The sequence below is a fragment of the Scophthalmus maximus genome, chromosome 14 (genome assembly GCF_022379125.1).
Source record: "Scophthalmus maximus strain ysfricsl-2021 chromosome 14, ASM2237912v1, whole genome shotgun sequence".
NCBI lineage: Eukaryota > Metazoa > Chordata > Actinopteri > Pleuronectiformes > Scophthalmidae > Scophthalmus > Scophthalmus maximus.
The window spans coordinates 13,268,284-13,288,511 of NC_061528.1; the positions used below are offsets into that span (position 1 = coordinate 13,268,284).

The 20,228-nt window shown below is 41.9% G+C and overlaps 1 protein-coding gene and 1 long non-coding RNA gene across 4 annotated transcripts in view; one reads left to right on the forward strand and one right to left on the reverse strand.

The window, feature by feature from the left end:
* The window catches only part of LOC118282767 (receptor tyrosine-protein kinase erbB-4-like), a 251,138-nt gene that overhangs the window by 161,259 nt on the left and 69,651 nt on the right, over window positions 1–20,228 (forward strand). For both annotated transcript variants that reach the window (XM_035604147.2, XM_035604148.2), the window contains exons 5-12: window positions 1,419–1,484; window positions 5,830–5,948; window positions 6,683–6,824; window positions 10,351–10,464; window positions 10,673–10,799; window positions 11,528–11,601; window positions 16,373–16,463; window positions 18,518–18,717. In XM_035604147.2, the coding sequence (XP_035460040.2) occupies window positions 1,419–1,484; window positions 5,830–5,948; window positions 6,683–6,824; window positions 10,351–10,464; window positions 10,673–10,799; window positions 11,528–11,601; window positions 16,373–16,463; window positions 18,518–18,717 (933 nt within the window). The remainder of the gene's footprint in view (window positions 1–1,418; window positions 1,485–5,829; window positions 5,949–6,682; window positions 6,825–10,350; window positions 10,465–10,672; window positions 10,800–11,527; window positions 11,602–16,372; window positions 16,464–18,517; window positions 18,718–20,228) is intronic.
* Window positions 1–20,228, reverse strand: part of LOC124850994 — a 216,318-nt gene that overhangs the window by 153,215 nt on the left and 42,875 nt on the right. The gene's annotated exons all lie outside the window — the stretch shown is intronic.

Genomic DNA, 20,228 nt, shown 5'->3' on the forward strand with positions numbered 1-20,228 from the left:
GGACAGGTTTATTCTTGGTCTCTGACAATTTATAAGTCGAGATAGTGAGGACCTTGGACACTTAATGAAAATTTTTGGCTTGACTTCACAGGGCACCAAGCTCAGAGGAGAACAGAGATGTAACTGTAAGTGCAGCAGCGGCTGTGTGCACTTGGCACTGCCAGACAGCCACTTACAGCTCGCTGACATTTGTATTGCCATACTGTTTGTGCTGCTTTTCACACCGTCAAGGCTGTCGACCCCCTCTCTCTCAAGCACCGGTTTGAGGGGAACAGACTCTAGAAACAGACAAATAAAGGGGGCCGACTGGAAAAGGACAAAAAGAGATTAGGGTAAGCGACAGGCCAAAGAGAACCACGTAGTAGTGATGAATCCGAGTGGCGGATTTAGAAAGAAAGAGATGAAATGTGTGGGGGAGAGGAGCACAAATGAGGAAGAAGAGCAGGGCAGAGGATGGAGAGGCTCACGCTGGGGTATGGAGTCAGCCTCGATGCTAATAGTTCTCATCTGGAGAGGCTGATGGACAGAGGACAACCCTTGTCCCGCACTTACCAGGGCTCACTTCCCCCGCAGTCAATTACTAGACAGTCAATTAAGTCCTCCAAAACCCCCAGAAAGGCACTGGCTGAAGCTCTGAGGGTTCGATGCTGCGCGTTTCGCTTCTCTGCTGCTTTGTCTCTCTGTCTGATGTGTGATGGTCTCATGCTCGACACAGGAAATTGCCATATTTTCACCAAACAACCACTGAGAGGGTTATTTGGAGATTGTGTGACTAAAACAGAACATACCAGACAGGGGAGATATATCAGTACTTTTGGTTTTTACGCTAATGCTAAAACATTGCAAGGAATTTGCATGTACAAGGGTAAGGACAGTAATTTATTTGAGAGCCATTAATGAACACCTTAATCATCAAGCAATCATGCAATTAACTACACGCCAGGCCTGTCAAGTAATCAAGTGCCTACATTTCTTGAAGATTATGCTTGTTATGTCAGATTCTCATAACATTTTAATAATCATGAAACACTCACGCGGTGCTTGGAATGCACTCGTGATGAATTGTGTCTTGAGAACATCTCTTGAAGTGAATTTAATCATGTTGCATGGCAAACAGCGGTCAAGGGCGCGCACACACACACACACACACACACACACACACACACACACACACACACACACACACACACACACACACACACACACACACACACACACACTAGTTGTATTTAAGGTCGAGCCAGAGGAATGCCTCCATCCTTGCTCACTATATTGGATCTGTTTGGCCTTTAGCGGAGTCACACAGACTCCAGCTCAGGTTTTCAGATTTATCTAATGTGGATTGTATAAGGGGCTGATCATTCTCTATGACGAGGCAGCCATTCGAAGCATCTCTCTGTCCTTGAATTTGTGTGCAGGTCAAAAGTGCCATCGTTCCTGTAATGGTCGTTGCTGGGGACCGAAGGAGGACCAGTGTCAAAGCTGTAAGTACATTACTGTTATTAGCTGACGACACATTACGTGACCTCTAAGTGGCTTCTTTGAAATGATATCAAATACAGTTAAGGATTTGTTTCATACAGGTTTCTGCAAAAATGCCAACATAGGATATAGAAATACTTGCAATTGAAGACATTCTCTGGTGGTTACATTTTAAGTTAAAAAAAATCACTTTTTGACTTGTGTCAATGCTTCAAAATCAGGGAAGTTGCAATGTGTAAATCTGTTCTTACAGATACCACCCCGCTGTTTTTACAGATGTACTGTACATCCAGCCATTATTTTACTCTCCTACATCTGTTTGTATCGAGTATCAACCCTAAGCAAATTGGTTTCATCTTCACTCGGATCATCCTTGGCTTTACTTGTAATGAATCAGAACATATACTCTACACATACCACACACTTACGAACGTTTCATTCACGCAGACAAAAAAACAAAATCATCACATTAACATTTCCTCTTTCTCTTTGTTTCCCTTACTACCTCCACCATCAATGTCCTCCTCTTTCCATCACTCTTTGCATGAACTACTCCAGCTGTGGCTTCCAGCCCTGGCATGTCTCATCTGGTTTGTTCTGTGGTCGCGATCTCATTAAGATAATAAGGAATGAACCGATTGACCAGCACCTGTTAACAACATGTCACAGGCCAGTCCTCGATAAGCCCTGGCCCTGTCCGTCTGCCTCCTTCCAGCAGTTCTCATGCTATCTCTCCATCTGCATCCATATGTTGGCGTCGTGATTCATCCTTCTTCTAACATTTCTTTTTTTTTTTTAATTTTTGGCTGTGCTGTTTTACATGGAGTGGGAAAAATGTCAAATGAAAAATTACTCCAAAGATTCTTTTGTGACATTTCCATGAATAATTATTCACCTGCTTTAAGAGCAACAATAAACATCAGCTTTGGGTGTCAGCAACTCAGGGGGAAAACTTGAGTGCAGTCTAAAGGCCGTTGTTGATTATACGAGCACAATCTAGAAACACAGAGGGTCGACGTGGATCAGAAAAAAATCCCAAAGAAATTATAGTTTTTTTCCTGCTGAGGAAAGTAAAAGCTTAATGGGTGTTTTAACGGGAGAGAGGTGCAATGAGCGCTGCACAACTCTACAATGAAGCAATGGATCAAAACAGAGATCAGTTATGTTATAATGGGAAGTGTAGAAACTTTGTCAGGTCATTATTAAAATTGTGGCAATACAAATTTGACCTCTCTCTCAATTTATCAGATCCAAAAGTTAATCATCTCAAAATAACCTCCCAAGTATTAATTCCACCAAGATAAACAACAATCCGTCCATATGTTGTTATGCTATTTTGTACACAATTGGATTTTATGATTTGATCAATGAACCACAATTCAACACAAATGGTAATGCTATGTGCACAAGAGTTGGTGACTTTTGTCTCAGACCTCAGTGTCTGACAGGATGAAATGGAATTTAGTTATAGTAATGTAGTTTTAGAAATTATTTTCTGTTTTTTTGTTGGCTGAAGACTTGTTGAATGGTGGGAGATCAACATCAGTCTTTTTCTAACTTTCTTTTAGCTTCCCACAAAGTCTATTAAAATGACATGTTTAATGAGACAAAACAATGGAAACTGATTGTATCGAGGTAGACACAGTCTTTAAGCTCCAAGAACATATATTTTCTGACCACTTGGATTCAGCATAAACAAGTTGTTAGCATTGTATTGACACATCATCACCTTTCAGTTCGCATGGAGAACGTGACGGCTGACAATTGCTCATTTGTATTTACAAATCCAGAGAGTAAGGAACAACAATGGGTTCATGTGGAGTTGTTTTTGAGCCAGGCGGCGAATGTAAGTTCGATATGCACCGTCCTCGAGCACAAGTCCTTAGGGACACATCTGAGTCATTAGCGGATAAAAGCTCCATTGTGTTCACTCGCTCCTCTAGATGCTATCTGAGTCTTTTGAAAGAGAACAACTGCCACATATTAATGACACTGAAGCATGTAATTGCTTTACTAATGCTTTAGAAGGCAAGTGTGCACATGCATTTATATTTGACCTAATATCCGAAAGGATAATGTGGCATTGTTAGAGTAGAATATAGCTGAGAACCGATAAGTTGACAGTAAAGTTGAAGGGTAAGAGAGGGCACTGTCAGCACGGCGATTACCAAGGATTATTATGTCATAAAAGCGCATCATACATGAACTCTGGGAAATGCAGGGAGAGCTTGTGTCTTCCTTTGTGACTTCCTCGTGTCTACTGCCGTGCACTGAAAGAAAGCTCGGAGGAGTAGCAGATCTTCTAAAATGCAGAAGAAGACAAAGCCCATGTTGAAATATTACAAAATGCATCTCGATTTCTTTATATAGCAGAGGAGCAATGGGAGGGATACATAGTCACAAGCATCCCACAAGGACCAGATGTAAGATGAGAGACATCCTGTATTGCCATTTTTCTTCATTTTATTATTTTAAACAATCCACAGATTTGTTTTCCTATGTGTCAAATAAAGACAGAGGGCCTGTGAATTAGCCAAAATTTGGTCCATCGGCTATTTAAATTTTCCTTACAATCTATACAAATGTTACAGAGATGTTGAGGGCTTTAATTGGATATAGAAAGTGTTGCCACTGCAAAAATCCAAACTTTATTCAAGTAGTAATTTTGGAGAACAGATGTCGAAAAAAAAAAGGTACATTTTACCCAAATGTAATGGGAGCGGAGAGGCAGAGGCTCCTGTGAGTGATGCTGCTGTCCAAAGCCTGTTCAAATGGAGGCCTCCAGGCATATTTTGTGAGATGGATTTCCTTTGTATTTGTCATCACCAGCCTCTTTCTTTTTTCTTTTCTTTTTCTTCTTTTTTCTTAAAGTGGAAGTTTAAAGCCAAATTGATCAACAGCATTGCGTCTCTCTGTTGGCAAGGTCATTTGTTTGACAAAGTGTCGCGAGCAAAGGAGGCCGTCTCATTTTAGCCCAGGCACCGTTAATGGAATGCCGCTGATTGTATGTTAGGCGAAGGGCGAAGTGTGCATGTGTATTTGCATGTGCGTTTGGCGGGTTGTCTGTGGCTTGTATCCATCACTTTGATAGTGTCTCGTCACTGCAAAGCCCAGAGGGAAACACAGCCTCCATCAAAACACTGTGTGTGTGCATACACAAACACAGAAAAATGCACGTTCACACACCAGCGTTGGGTTTGTAATATTGCACAGTAACACTATTACTTTTCCCAGAGATGACTGCTGTGACAACTTACTGTTTCAGTCTCAGTTTTACCTTTATCAGCAGATCAAAAAGAAATGGAGCTGAATACCCTGTAACTCTTTCTATTCTGTATTCCTGAGTTAGTGCTTTTCCTCCCACAAATCAGACTTCATTGGGATTTTTGCCTTTTCCATTGACTTGATTTTGACCTCTCAAAGGGGGGAAGAAGACTGGATATCATGTATACATATTGCATGTATTGCCTTCAAACAAAAAAGACAGGTACTCTTCTTTAAACACTCGTTATGTAAGGTGATTCAATTCACACGAAGAACTGAAACTTTTTGCATTAAGTAGCTACTACACATAACAACAAATACACAACATATTTTGAAATGTTTGAGCCTTCCCCTGTTCGTTACTCAACTGTTTCCTGTGTTAGTTTCACCGCGTTATCCATCCCCCAAAAAATGTTCTATTTAGTTTTCCTGATCAATCATATACGTGCCACTGCCGGCACTTCCCATACCCGTCCATCCACTTTAGCCGTGTCTCCTTGCCAGCTGTCTTTGTCAGTGGGAACGGCAGACTCCCAGTGTACATTTACATACGGCTGTCAAGAAGCGAGGCACGCAGGCGTATGCCACGCGGCTGCGACGGGCATGTGAGGAGAGGGTAGACAGAGCGTTTAGTACAATGAGTCAGATAGGAATCATGGTGTTTCTGTCTCTTGCACCCAGAGACCCTCAGAGGAGCGCGCAGGGAGGCGAAAACATGATTGAAGATAGCTAGTGGGTGGCAGAGATGCTCCAGCCACACACACACACACACACACACACACAGATGTGTAGCAAACACACATATACTTAAGTTTTTACAAGATGTTAGAAAAAAAACCACCTCCAGACTCCAGCAGTGATACACTGTAACTGCCTAGTGTGAAAGAATATGTGATTGTTCATGGACATTTTACATGGAAGCCTTTCCGTTCAGATTAACTTCATCACAACTAAGTTGCCAGTAGCTGCTTGAATTTGTTCAAAGTGAAATTTTGATTTCCAGCTGAATGATCGTTTGCTTACTAGACAATAAATGTTTTCTCTCTCGATGTCTCTCTTTTTCCTACATCTGTCCCTCCGCAGTGACAAAGACAGTGTGTGCGGAGCAGTGCGATGGCCGTTGCTTCGGTCCCTATGTTAGTGACTGCTGCCATCGTGAGTGTGCGGGCGGCTGCTATGGACAAAAGGACACAGACTGCTTTGTAAGAGAACACGCTCTGACACACACACACACACACACACATACATACACACATTCAAAAAAAACAAAAGAAAATCAGTGCACCAGTTATTGACATGGTAACGTCACACAAACAAACTGTACTTTACTTACTTGTGTCCTTTTACTTCCAGTTTTTTTTTTTTCCAATGGGACTTTTTTTCAGTCGAGGCTCCATTAGTGAGTTAAAACACCACTTGTGCGGCAAAGAGCATTTGATGACATTTAATTTGCATTTTCTTGCTGACACGAGTGTCAGACTGTTCTCCGCTGTGCACAGTCATTTTGAACAAAAGAGACTTGAGTGTCTTTAATCAAATTTATTAATTGTCTGATTTACTAATTTTCTCAACCATTTTGGTTCATCTCCATTCCCTCCACAACCTTTACTCTATGTTTTCCCACACTGGTCTAAGATATTTAAATACAGTATGGACCTGCCTTAAAAAAAAAGGCAAATCACACTTTTTTTTTCAGTAGTAATGTCACTCGGTGCTATGCAGACAATTCTCCCTCTGCATAGTTTGGCGGCACTCTGGAGGGGAATCTCACCTCAACTTTGGTGTAATACAGTTCATGTTTGCATCCTGTCATTGTGATTAAGCCTCATTATATTTTTATGCTGTGTAGGTTTTTAAAGTCCCCCACACCCGCCTACAAAGTAAAGAATCAAAATACTTGCTCCACCACGCGTGCGTGTGTTTGTGTTGTTTGCAGGCCTGCACTAACTTCAATGACAGTGGGGCGTGTGTGACCCAGTGCCCTCAGCCATTCGTCTACAACCCCACCACCTTCCAACTGGAACACAACCCCAGGGCAAAGTACACCTACGGAGCCTTCTGCGTCAAGAAGTGTCCCCGTAAGTCTCACCACCTGGACACAAACACGCACCTGGTTTTCTACTATTCTTGTGGATGACCTTTCACTGATCATAAGTGAATTTGGTAACCCCTTCCCTTTAGTCTCAACACTTCCAGCATAACTCTGAACAAAAAAACAACGACTGATTGTTAATATGGATCGATTTCCGCCGAGACATTAAGTTAACACTCAATCACGCTCATTTCGAATGGCTTTGGGACGGAATGTCACATTAAGGGAAAGTAGATTAGCTGATATTTGAGGCATGCTTTGAAGAACAAAATTGAAGGTACATATTCAATCATAATAGCACATTAAACCAGGATTATTTGAAGCTCTCCCATAACTATGACCACACACATACACACTCGCTTGCAGCTTGTTGCAGTTGTTGTATTTGTCAGGGACCTATACACACACACACACATGCATGCATATTAAATGCACACACCACTTCCCACTGCTCTGCCCTAATGTCCACGTCAAAGTTTTGTCATGACCAAGAACAGCAATTAGATACTGCTGCAGCTTGAAATGCATTCACTGCTTTAGCTTCTCATAACCTCCTCATTACTGCCACTGTACAGCTTCCCATTACTCTTTCCTAAAATGTGCGCGCGTGTGTGTGTGTTTGTGTACGCTCGCGAGCGTGTGCCCAAGGAGAGTGCATATGTACTTACACACAAACTTGTATATCTATCTTCAGACCTTTTTAATAGGGACATTTTGCCTTGTGCGGACACTGGCGGTGATCTTCACTTCTACAAGAGGTTGTTCAAGGTTTACATGTTTGGGGTAGATTTAGGTTGGATTAAGCTGAGTGTAAAGGTATGGGGAAGGTATATATTTATGATCAAGGTAAGCGGCTTGGAGATAAATCATGTCCACGGGGGCTTTTGCAAGCACCAAACGATGGGGTTTTTTCTTTGGCTGGGACAGCCCTTTTTTTTTCAGATGGCCAAAATAATAAGCACACTTTTTCACTGTCTGTTTTCCTCATACATGTGCAAATTTGTGCAAAACACATACACACAAAGCCGGAGTCTGCAGAAAGTATAATTCAATTGAAAATTCAACACACAGATTAACTGATACTTTTGTTGTTTGTTTATTTGTTTTAATTTTTTTTTAATAGACTGATGAGCCGTGATGCCGTCAGGACTAACAGAATAAAATGATGCCTGACGTTAATGAACAAATCATTTGGACAAGTAGTTGCTAATTCAACGTATGAGCAATGTTCATGATCCGTGTGCAGTGAAAACTCTGCTCTCGAGCCAGCCATAGAGAGGAGGAGGGAGGCATTGAATAGTTATCCCAGTCATATCAGAGAAGATACACGCTTTGATGGATTACAGAAAATCCTCATTAGCTGACCTCAGGGCTTACTTATACTGCACTCTTTTTTGAAAAGGACCTTAATTTCCTTTGGGGGACATTTTGGCCTCACAAATGTACAAACTAATAAAACCTTTAAACTATAAATGGACAGCTTCAGATTCACCAGTGGTCATCACTACCTCCACTGCTGCTGCTGCTGGGCTGTAGTTGGTCAGCAATGTGTAATGCAGTATGAAGTTTAGGGTTGCCACATCATAGTGGAGTATCTCCCACATTCCACTCCTTCTCTTATGTATCAGAGTAACTAACATTTGGCAGAAAACACACAATTCTGGAAACTAATAGTTGCCATATAGTTCATAGACCAGGAAAGAAAGGGAAAGGAAAGGAAAGGGAAGAAGAGGACAGGAGGGAATATCTGTAAAGAAGTTCTGATCTTTAGAAGGTCTTTAGAAATAGGACTGTTAACCTTTATGAATGGGGGATGAATAGATATGGAAATTCCACCTTTGGTCTCATTATGCAAAGTGCCCCCTTCTATTTCCACATATTAGGCACTAAGAAAATGAACCCACACCCTTACATCAAAATTCTCTTTTATGAGGAATGCCAAGACCCAAGATCCACAGTCGGATAATAAATTTGCCGGAAACACTATTATATACGGTTCAAGTAAGACAGAATAGCTCCACGAGATTCTTCAATTATGTGGATTATTACCTCATGTAGTGTGCTGTAATTTGTCTGTTCAGGTGTGCTGTTAGCCTTTGGAAGAACACAGTGTTTATCCTCTTTTGTGATGATTAGATATTTTGGCCGTTCAAATAAAGTTGCACTTAATTCCGGTGGTAAAATCATCGTGGCTGTTTTAAGCAACAATTGAGAATTGAAGTTCCGCTTTTTGGTGTCAATACTGATTCCAGTTTTCGCTTGTGACCTGCCTGCTCAAACGTTTTGTAACTATGGATAGAATATGTTTTAAATATTGTCTTGTGTCTTATATGCACCTTCTCCTTATTGACCTCATACCATTCCAGGGAAAATGAGGCCAGTGTTCACTTCCTTTAAAAATAGCTTTGTTGATCCAACTTTGTACCATTTGCACACAAAATCTTCTGTCGCATTCGTTCCTTTTGATGGCTCTTGACATTGTGTGACAGCAATGCGCAGCCCACTGGGTTTGCACCCTACTAACCTTGACAAGACAGGATTTCAAGTGAAAACATCCGCTCGTATTGTTAGTCTGATAGTAACATGTCTGTGATGTGAAAATGTATCAAGCCAGAGTTGTTGTATGCTTTGCCACGGACAAGAGCTTGCATATTGGGTAAACTTCAGTGGTCTGGATCACCAGCCAAACAGGAAGCAAACAATAACCAAAGCAGGCAAATCCCAATTCATTCATCCTAACGAGCTGGCTATCCCCAAAAAACAGTGTCTAGCCTGAGGTTGCACTTGGTATTCACCAACCCAGTAAAGGTGATAACAAAACATACAGCCGGCATCGTCATCATTTGGTCCTTTTGCTTTGCTCCGTTGTTGGTCGTGGTGTTACTCCTCTGCTCTGTGACCACAAACCCGGCTTAACCTCTCACCACTCCCCCACGTACGGTACCAGTGGACGCCCCTTGCTGTTCCCAGCATCAGTGAAAAGGGCAAACAGCAGCGAGTGGGATTTGCTACTTTTAGACAGACATAGGATGCAGTAAATAAAAAAATAAAAAAATACTGTGATGAAACGGCTGCTTTTAAGATGTAAGTCGTGTTTGTGTTTGTAAACTGCAGCACAAAATAGTGGTCTTTTTTTGTCTTTCTTGTAATGTGGCCAACAGTTTAATGTGGAATTATGATTTTTTTTTATATTAGATCAGTGGTTAATTCTTCTTCTTTGTGCAGCTTGATGTAACATATTCCTGTAATTATGTTGTTATTGTTGCATTAGCGTTCACGAACTGCAAGAGCCTACAGACAGCCGCAGACAGTAATAGTGTGAACTTTGTTTCCGTACAGCATGGGTTGGAGTTCAGGGGAGAAATGAAATATGGCCCGACCAAAAAGTCAAAAGAATGAAGCAGTGAACAGAGAAATCATGAGTCGGACAGAAATTTTAAATCACTTTGAAGAGGTTTGTAAGTGTCTCTCTGTTTGACATTTGCAAAGATTAACTTTTTGTTTTGTTTTAGATAACTACGTGGTGGACCATAGCTCCTGCGTCAGAGCGTGTCCCAGCAACAAGATGGAGGTCGAGGAGAATCGCACTAAGATATGCATTCCTTGTACCGACATCTGCCCAAAAGGTAAACAGCGATAAGATATTAAAATATATGACAGCGATAAGTAATCAGTTTGTTTTTTTTGCCATTTATGTAGCCATCTGTGAATATGTTCATGTAAATAAGTATTGGAAATGCATCATGTCACGTTTAGTAACTCCATCATCTATGGTCATATGATGATCATATTTAGTATGACTAATGCATTTTGCGGTTTCACTGTGTATCCCAGCATGCGACGGCATCGGCACAGCCAGCCTGCAGACCGCTCAGACAGTGGACTCCAGCAACATCGACAAGTTTGTCAACTGCACCAAAATCAATGGCAACCTGGTGTTCCTTATTACTGGAATCAAAGGGTGAGAGTTCAGAATCTTCATCTTATCAGAATGATAAAAGACGAGGTGAAGTGGCGGAACTGTTATCACGTTTGGAGATTTTATGTTCCGTCTAAAGAATGTACAGTTGCTTTAATATAAAAGTTATGTCAAGTCCTTATTATTTAGATTAAAGCGTATTCAAAGTCCTGGATTGATAATATCAAAATGAAATATGTTGTTCAATCTGGAAAAAATGTAAATTTACTAGTGAATTAGTTGAATTATTCAATAATTCATTATAGCCCCTTTTTGGAATTTAAAATATAAAATCTGATATATTTGATTAAGAATATAATGAAAATTATATTATTCCTTTCTCTTAGCTCCAAAGGTACATTCAGATTGAATCCCTTTGTATCCCAATGCATTGCAAATAATGCCAGTCAAGTGTGTGTGTGGGTGTGTGTGTGTGTGTGTGTGTGTGTGTGTTTGTGTGTTGGTGTTAAGTAAGGATAAGTTAAGTCTACTGAAAGTGCCTTGAGAGTAGAAGTTTTTATGAGCAAACATACACTGCAAAAAGATCGCACAAATTCCTGATTTTAACTGGTGTGGCCAACTGTCGTGTTCTACGTGTAAACGCAGCTCAAGTTCCATTGCTCTGTTTAAAACGACACTTTGTACGTCGCTTATCTGGGCAGGATGAAAGCAAAATGCTCTGTTGGGTCTTTTGTTCGTCTGTTGTTCTGATCTCCTGATGTCATTCGCAGGGATGTTTATCACAATATCGAAGCGTTGGACCCAGAAAAGCTCAGCGTATTCCGCACCGTCAGGGAGATCACAGGCAAGTCATATCCATTGTGCATCTCTGCACATGCATTCAAATTGATAAACAGACTAATGAAAAACAATTACTCTTCATCCTTCCTCTTGCACTTGCATTCAATATAGTGCACATACCCTTGTGTGTGCATCTGGGCTGTGTGTTTGCTCAAGTCTACCTTAACCTTTCCCCCCCGAGACTGTGAAACTGTCCACACCAAGGACAGCCATTGCAGCACAAGATGAATATCAGATGAGTCTTTCAATCTCCTCTGTCTCTCTGCTGCTGCTCCCTCTGGGAGTCCCTAGCCTTGAGTCCCAGAGTCCCAGCTCTCCCTTCACGCACCATGAAGAAAAGATCCAGAACATGTGGTGCGCATCGTTAATCCTCCAGCTCCCCTATGCCGCCACCACCACTTCTGAGCCACATGTACGCTGTCATTTCTCCAGCTTAGACGTTTGACAGTGCCATCGGAGAGAAACCTTGTACGTCCGATGTGGCAGCTCCTCTTGAAATGAGGGAAATCTTACCGTTGAAATATTGCTGGTGACATTTTTGAGCTACGAAGGGGGTTTACGAAAGCACAAGCCTTGAATAAACCGTGGCGCCAGTTACAGCTTCCCCCGGAAAAAACGCGTTCCCTAGACTGTGGTTATGTCTGATGTAGCAGGGTAACTGTCATTGTCGTTTTGGAGTTAAAAACACATCTCTGGAATAAACATTTTTTAGAAGATATATTTGCCTCTTTTACACCTGATAGAGAGCAATACAATATAATTGATGGTAATTAGTCTTTAAACGTAAATGCAAATTGAGTTCCGGGATAAATATAATTATAGTTGTGGTAGTTTATCTTTGTCTGTTTTGTGTTTTCCTGCCTACTCAGCTCTACTGCTTTTGTGGCGCCATTGCATACTTGTGAATGATCTTAATGCGATTCAATTCCTCAGCTATTGGAAACAAACCAACAAACAAAAACATTTGTTACAGTTCAAGAGCAAAAAGAGCAGCCTAGTTTTGAGCCAAAGTATGTGTCAACAAAATGAATTGTTACTAGTGTGCCACAGATATCAATCAATCGCATCACTCCCGTACAATTGGCTTTGAAATGAGCTGTGATTAAGTTATAATGAAACTGCTAAGTGCACTTATGTAAAAAAATGCTTAGGCATATTCAAAAAGTTGACTTCCAAGGGGTTTTTGTTTTCCCTCACTTTCGGTTAGTGACGGCAGTTTGAGAGAAGGCGATGGGGACACACCATTGGCCAAACACCTTGTAGTCAGAGATGTGTGTGTCAGCTCAGCTTGTCATCTCTCCGAGCTGTCAAGAGAACGTGACCGCTGACCGAGGCAGCCAACCTGCGTCTGTGACCCCAAGGTTACAACCAGCGTCGCTCTCGCTTTCAAATGAGCTGTGCAGGAGGACAGCTCTCATCCCACGCACCGGCACGCCCGCCTGGCCCTCTCCAGTCCTTTCTTTTTCTTACTTTTCTTCAGTGATTCTTGCCTGTCTGTTTTTCTAACACCTTCTAAGGCTTATAACCTGCTCAGGTTTCACCCAACGAGCGCTTAAGCACTTTAGCGTATGCGGGTTTTCTCGGTGTTGTGGCTCAGGATGTAATCATCACAACTTAAGCACTCTTAACCTTTGCTTTTGAGCTCGTGGCCTTCTTCTTTAATTGGCTCCACACTGTAATTTGCTGTGTGCATTGGTGTGCCACCGATGTGCCCCCTCCGCAGCACATACCTGATCTTTTCATTTCACTTGTGCGGCACAAAACCACTCACTGAGGTGCTTCAGCACATTCTTTCTGCCAGTTGTATTATTACCCCTCGCGTCGGCGTAGCTGGGAGCAGGGTGTGCGTGTGTGTGTGTGTGTGTGTACACAAAATAACTCAACAACGCATGGATGGATGTTTACCAATTTTGGTGGGAATATTACTTGGAAGAGTTTCTCCAGATGATTAACCTTTGTAGCTGATTGGCTGTGGGGGGTTGCAGGGGGGATGACACAGTACGCTCTTACAGAGAAGGATAGGTGTCATATCGTGGACATATGCTCATATTCAGGTTCATAATTTCAATTTGGGTTATTACTTGAGAAGGTTAACTTGCTCTAATGTTCACATCAGTTTCTCTAATACTGTCATACTTCTCTTTCTAGCCTGTGCCTGAAATGCTTGGTTGTAGAGACTGTCTTTTTATGCCCCCCCCTCCCAATGAAGCCATGTCATGACAGCTGGCCCAATCTGTTTGCGAATGGTCACCCACTTCCAACGGGTTTAGGAAGTTCTCGCGCTCGCGCTTTACTCGGCCGTGTTGGGGGCGTGCTAGACTAGCCACAAGACATGCTTTATGCATTTCCATAAAATGGTGAGAGAGGGGAGGAGCTCCCTTAACCATGGACATTCGGCTTTTTACCTTTTACATACACAAAAACCTCTGTAACACATTAGAGGAAAGGGAAAACAGCATTACATGTTTCCTTTAGGCTGATCGCTGACTGCCGGCTGAGAACTGTATGCTTGTCGTGTGAACACAGCACAGCGAAAGCAGTATCGAGCTTGTGCCGATTTCTTTCTGCCTGCTGAGTATGGTAAAAACTTTGTGGATGTTTTAACAGGCCATCGGCGTGGGCAGGATTTCTCCCAGTGCTGCCGATGGTCAGTTTGACGGTGACAGACGGGTCAATGGCAGAGGGAGAGAGAGAGAGAGAGCACAACAAGTGCCAGTGGGGCTCAGCTCTACAATGAAGCAATGGCACAAAACACTATGTTGGAGACCTTTTATGTTGTGTGACAACAAACCAGATCATCACGAATCTATGGCAGCCTGCCACAGTCTGGGTGATTGATAGGAAACACTGCAGTGGCATATATAACGCAGTATTACAAATTGTTTGCTCAATGCTGAAAACCTCAATAAAAACATTTACAATAAAGTTGTTTAAAGTAATTGCCAATCTTTCAGCCCTAGGCCCAGGAAGAGTTGAGTGGTCAGTATTTTGGTGAAGACGACCATTTCTCAATCTTGCGAAATACAGATTGTCAACCTGTAGGCCAAAGTCGCCTTTCCTTAAATTCTCTTCATTTTTTCGTTCTTTAAACAAACAGTTTATGGAAATGCAAATCTCCCCGCGCATCCACACACCTGCACGTCTTCCCAATGCACCTGGTGTCCGTACAGACGCCCGCCCTACCCCGGACAGGTATAGCAAGCGTGTGATGTTAGTACAGTATTACATCAGCGAGGGACAAGTGTGCAGCAGTTCAGTGGCTTGTTACCTTGATTAGAACGCACCCCCCACCCGAGCCCCCGAGAGGGCACCACGGCGAAGCTGCGAGGTGCCTCATCACTGCGGGTTTTGTCATTAAGACAATTAGTGTCGACAAGAACAACGCTAATGATTCCGTAGCACTGCTGCCTCTGGGCTAAGGGGCTCTCGCCGTCCCAAACTGCACACCACGAAGGAGGGGATGGGGGTGCAATAAACAAGCTGGACAAAATACTAAAAACCAAAAGCAATCGTTTCCCTGCATTGAATGGTATGGAGTCTGTGAAAATATCACACAATACTTTACCAGTGCTGTTCATCATAATGGCAGCCATTATTGTAGCCGTATTGTATCCTCTCTTGGAAAAGAGGTGAAAGAAGAAATATAATTTCTCAAAGAAGCCTTTTCTTTTTTTAAGTAATTATACTGAATTTATTCTGGGGGTTTTTTCCCCTTAACCTCAAGAAGAGTAGTAATGTGAGAACGTGCATCATATTCAGCTCATGTCCGTTTTGTATGAGCCACAATTACCTGTCCTCTTTTTTCTTCTTCTCTCATTTCCTCATCAAACATTCGCTCAGACCCTGCCGCCGCTCAGCTGTGACTGACATGAAAAAAACCCAAAAAACCCACGATGGTCCATGAACTGATGAAGGTGCTATTGCTCTCTTGTCAACATGTTTGCCCACAACTCCCCTTTCCTCCCTCCGACACCCCTCCCCCTTTTGAGTAAACAAAATGATGCGTCCTGCGGGAAGGAAACACGCAGTTTCATATAATGGAGTCAGATACCGCTCATTGATTGGAAAAGAAGAACCGCACTGCCCATCACACCCGCAGGGCTTTCCCTCTGCCATCCACCACCTCCTTCTCCTCATCCTTTGTCATGGAGGCAACACGACAGCTTGTGGTCTCCATGTCTTATGTTAATGCTTCAGAGAAGTTTTTTGGTTTTTTTTACTTATCCTCTTCTCTTCCAACAGCTTTTCAATTTTCCTCGGCCTCATAGCCTCATCCAAGCGTTTTGTTTGTCATCTGGTGTTGGCTTGGGGATTGTTCCTCCCAACCGTTCCCCCACTAAATATTTGATATTTCTAAATCCATTATTGAAAATACTAAATGAGCCACAGCCGTCCTTTTAGCTATTCATTTAATCATGTAAATTATTCAACAGCAGACAGGCAGTTAAAGAAGATGCAAAACTATTGATATCTCAAACTTCACGCCCGTCGTAGCATCAGCCCTCTTTTGGAGTCGCTCTGCCTATGGCAGTTTTCGGAGTTGAGCTCGGCTGCTCTCAGATGAGACTCAGGTGCTGTGGATGAAGTGGGCGACGGCATGTCTCTAATTTCACAGAGATGCCAACTCTCCCTCCTCATTTTAGTCTTGTCACTGTGCGAAACAGAGAACATGATAGACAGCTGATTCAAGTCTGTCGGCACACCGGTGAGTCATTAACTGTGCGTGTGTGTGTGTGTGTGTGTGTGTGTGTGTGTGTGTGTGTATCCCCATTTAGGCTATCTGAACATTCAATGTTGGCCTGACAACATGACAGACTTGAGTGTTTTCTCCAACCTGGCAACTATCGGGGGAAGAGCGCTGTACAGGTAAACAACTGAGAACTTAGCCGACTCGCTGTGATTACATTTGTAGACTATGAGTGTCACATAAATCATAACTTTGTCAACACTGCTGTTTTTGTTTGTAGAAAAACACCAGTCTCTCTCTAAAACTGAAGCTCTTTCACTTAAAAAAAAAGCGATTTTAGTTTTTGTAATTCTAGTTTTACTTCTCACAGAACCAGGACAAATTATTTTAAGAATCAATGTATACAAACTGTTAATGTTTGTAATCATGACATCCTTTGAAAGATGTAATCCGAATCATAATGAAAGTAACTTTTTTGTCCACTCGTTTTGATTTCATCTGACATGCTCCTATAGAAAGTCATGCAAAGTCTGTTTTTTGCACTGAAAATATAATAAATATAACCATTGCTCTACACTCACATTAAAGAGAGTTTAATGTCTAAATAGATGTGCTCAGCAGTCACATGTAAGTATATTTTGTTATACTATTATACTATTCTAGTATCTATTATTTAATGCAACTTAATAGTAAATTCAATTTGGTTGCTGATGTTTCTGGCAAATAAAGATGCACGTCTGTATGATGCTTGTTCGAGAACTTTGGCCGGTAGAAAACGGTGTCTTTGTTATTTATTTTAATTTGACTGATAGATGATAATTAATCATTTAAGCTTTAGTGATATGTCAAAAGGTCCTCCAAAACATTGTTGTGCCTTTTGGACATAATGACGTCTGTGCAGCTGAACGCATAATGTAGACTGTTGACTCAGTGTGTGTATCTAAGCGTGCATGAAAGGGTGTGCGTGGGCGCGTGCACTCGTGTGTCATCCACCTGCAGATGGAAACAGCAGGCGGCAGTACAAATTATAGCCTGCTACCCACCTTTGGCCCGAGCTTGATCTTGCATACCCTCTGCATATCTAATGGCTCTGACACCCCACTGGCCTCCTGTCATTTTAAAACTGCGCAAGTGGGGCTTATGGGAAGGGGTGGGGTGGTGGTCTTTGAAGACCAAAAAAAAAAAAAGAAGAGAAAGAGCGGCCTGTGGCTATAGCATGATTAAAAAGAAAAACATTGTTACATTGTTAGCATGTAGAAAAAAATTGTGACAACAAGCGTAAAGAAAAATAAAACATCAAACAGATTCAGTGAGTTAATTGTAGGTTTACAAAACAATAATGGAAAATATGCACAACAACATTTTAAAATTGAGATATCATTTTTAAATTAATGAACCACAAAAAACGAGACCATGGTGGAAATGATTAGTGGCCTTTTGTTCTTGCTCAAGTGGCGATGTTTATTTCCACATATGAGTTCTAAATTACTTTTCTCTTCATGGTTTATTTAACATATTGACAGTGGGTTTTGAGGCCGTGGAGACTACGACAGTAGAGGCGGCTAGGTCTCATTTACAAGAATCATGAGTAGAACACGGAGGCACTGGTAATATAAACATACATGCACATTTAAATATATTGAATTTGATGTGCATATGAATACAGTATGACAGATTTCAGATTAATTGATTCTTAGATGAATTAGAGTACAGGTTAATGTACGAAGAGGGTGCCGTTCTTGCTATATTTGTTTATTTTGCATATGTTTTCTCTTTATAAACAAACAAAAACAAGCTCCCTTTGCCGTGTGGGTTGCACTCATCGTATATCTCATATCAATTACAGTTCAATGATATGCACCTATTCTGCATCTGTGTTTTAAATTCAGCGGTAAAATACGAATCATGACGCTCATATAATGCAGCAAAAAATATGTCAAATTCAGGTTCAGGATGCATGAACAGGATGACACAGCCTGTTGGATGCTATTTGTTGGTATTGGCTGATTTTGTTATTATTATCATTTAATTTCTCACTTAACTTGAACTGTTCTTTTTTTGTGTTGTGTTGAAGCATTTCAGGTCGAATTATGATTGATGGAAAAAGGCATCAAAAATTCCGAATGTTTCCAAAAAATACTGACTTAGTCTTCATCGGCTGAGAATTAATTAATTCCATCTCTTCTTCTGCCTCCCCCCCCCCCTCTCACCTGCCCCCATCCCTCCCCCTCAGTGGGATCTCCCTGCTGGTGTTGAAGCAGCAGGTCCTCTCATCGCTGCAGCTTCAGTCTCTGAGGGAGATCAGTGCCGGCAATGTCCACATTGCAGAGAACAGCCAGCTTTGCTACTACAGCACGGTGAACTGGACGCGACTGTTCCGCGCCGCAAACCAGAAGGTTCTGGTGCGCAACAACCGGAGCCCGCAGGAGTGCTGTGAGTTCACATCGAAGAACGTCCAGCACTAAATTCAGAAAATCTCATGTCTTCCTGCGACGAAAGAAGTAATGCCACTGTGGATTGACGTGGGGGCATTACTTCAACCTACAGTTAGGCGTAAATTATGGTGCAAATTAAATTGCAACCGGCCCCAGATTTTGGATACCTTCTGACCAAACAGTGGCGGGCTGTTTTGGGGCCAATTGATACTGGAGTGTGAATGATGTTAAATATTTAATGGTAACCCTCATTGTCATGAACTTTATGATTTGTATTCTTCTCTCACATTCCACATCAGTTGTGCAGCTCCAGGCGCCAGCAAGAGAAGTGTCTTTCTTGTTTTCTGCTTTGACAGACTTGTTCACATTTATAAATGGGTTACAGATTGAAGGATTATGGAGAGATATATTTGAGAGTCACTGTGGAACCGAAAGGCTCAGACGCTAATGGTCTGTGAGAAACTGGGTTTCCTGACCTGACGCGAAATCTGCTTCAGCTAAAACTCTGGCCTTTTTAGATCAATGCTCAAGTGTCAAAACTGAAATCAAGATGATTTCTTTGAGGGAAATGAACATCTGCTGCTTCAGTTAAAGAGACTTTGAAATACCGTTTCCTGGGTGAGCGAATCAACTTTTTTTGAACGTCACTGTTCTCCCTATACAGGTGGCTTTACTTGCACCAACTGGTCTTTACAAAGACTGCTCTTAACCGCTGAGAGCATCTTAGTTAAGTTACGACCGACTTAGTTTAAGACCAGGTGTAACTCCAGTTGATGCAACCGGCCCCAGAACACTAGTATTCTCTGTCTGAGTGCAAGATATTATCACACACATGTTTAAACAATATCACAATGAGACTAATTTACCAACAGAATTGTTCAGAGGTTTCAAGGTTTGGTTTAAAAGTTAAAGTTGGCGAATAACTTGTTTAAAGAGATGAAAATTGTGTTTCTAAAAATGGAGGAGCTTTTTATTACCACGTTGCCACAAGTGTTAAAACATTATTCATTTATGTATAATGTTCATTAATGAGCCAGTATTTGCATTATTGAGTTGGCCCCTTTTCACTGTTCATGTTCTCCTTTCCCCTGGGCAGTTCCTTAGTGTTGAGCGCACACACACACACACACACACACACACACACACACACACACACACACACACACACACACACACACACACACACACACACACACAGGCTCTTAAGTGACTTTGAAGACTTTGGGTGAGACTCAAGAGTCACACACCGCTCTCCCTGACATGACTCTGCATGTGTGTGTGTGTGTGTGTGTGTGTGTGTGTGTGTCTACACTTCACTGAGCCTGGCAGGGACTTGAAAAGGGCAGGTCTCACAGCCTTGCAGGACAGCGAAGACAGAGGACAAGGAGCCTGCATGTGCCCGTTTATTTATAGTTGTAGTGGTTTTAGTGATGTCGAAACATCGCTGGGTAGTTGGAGAAACCTGGAACCAATGCAACTCGTTTATATAGCATAGCACTATCTGAAATT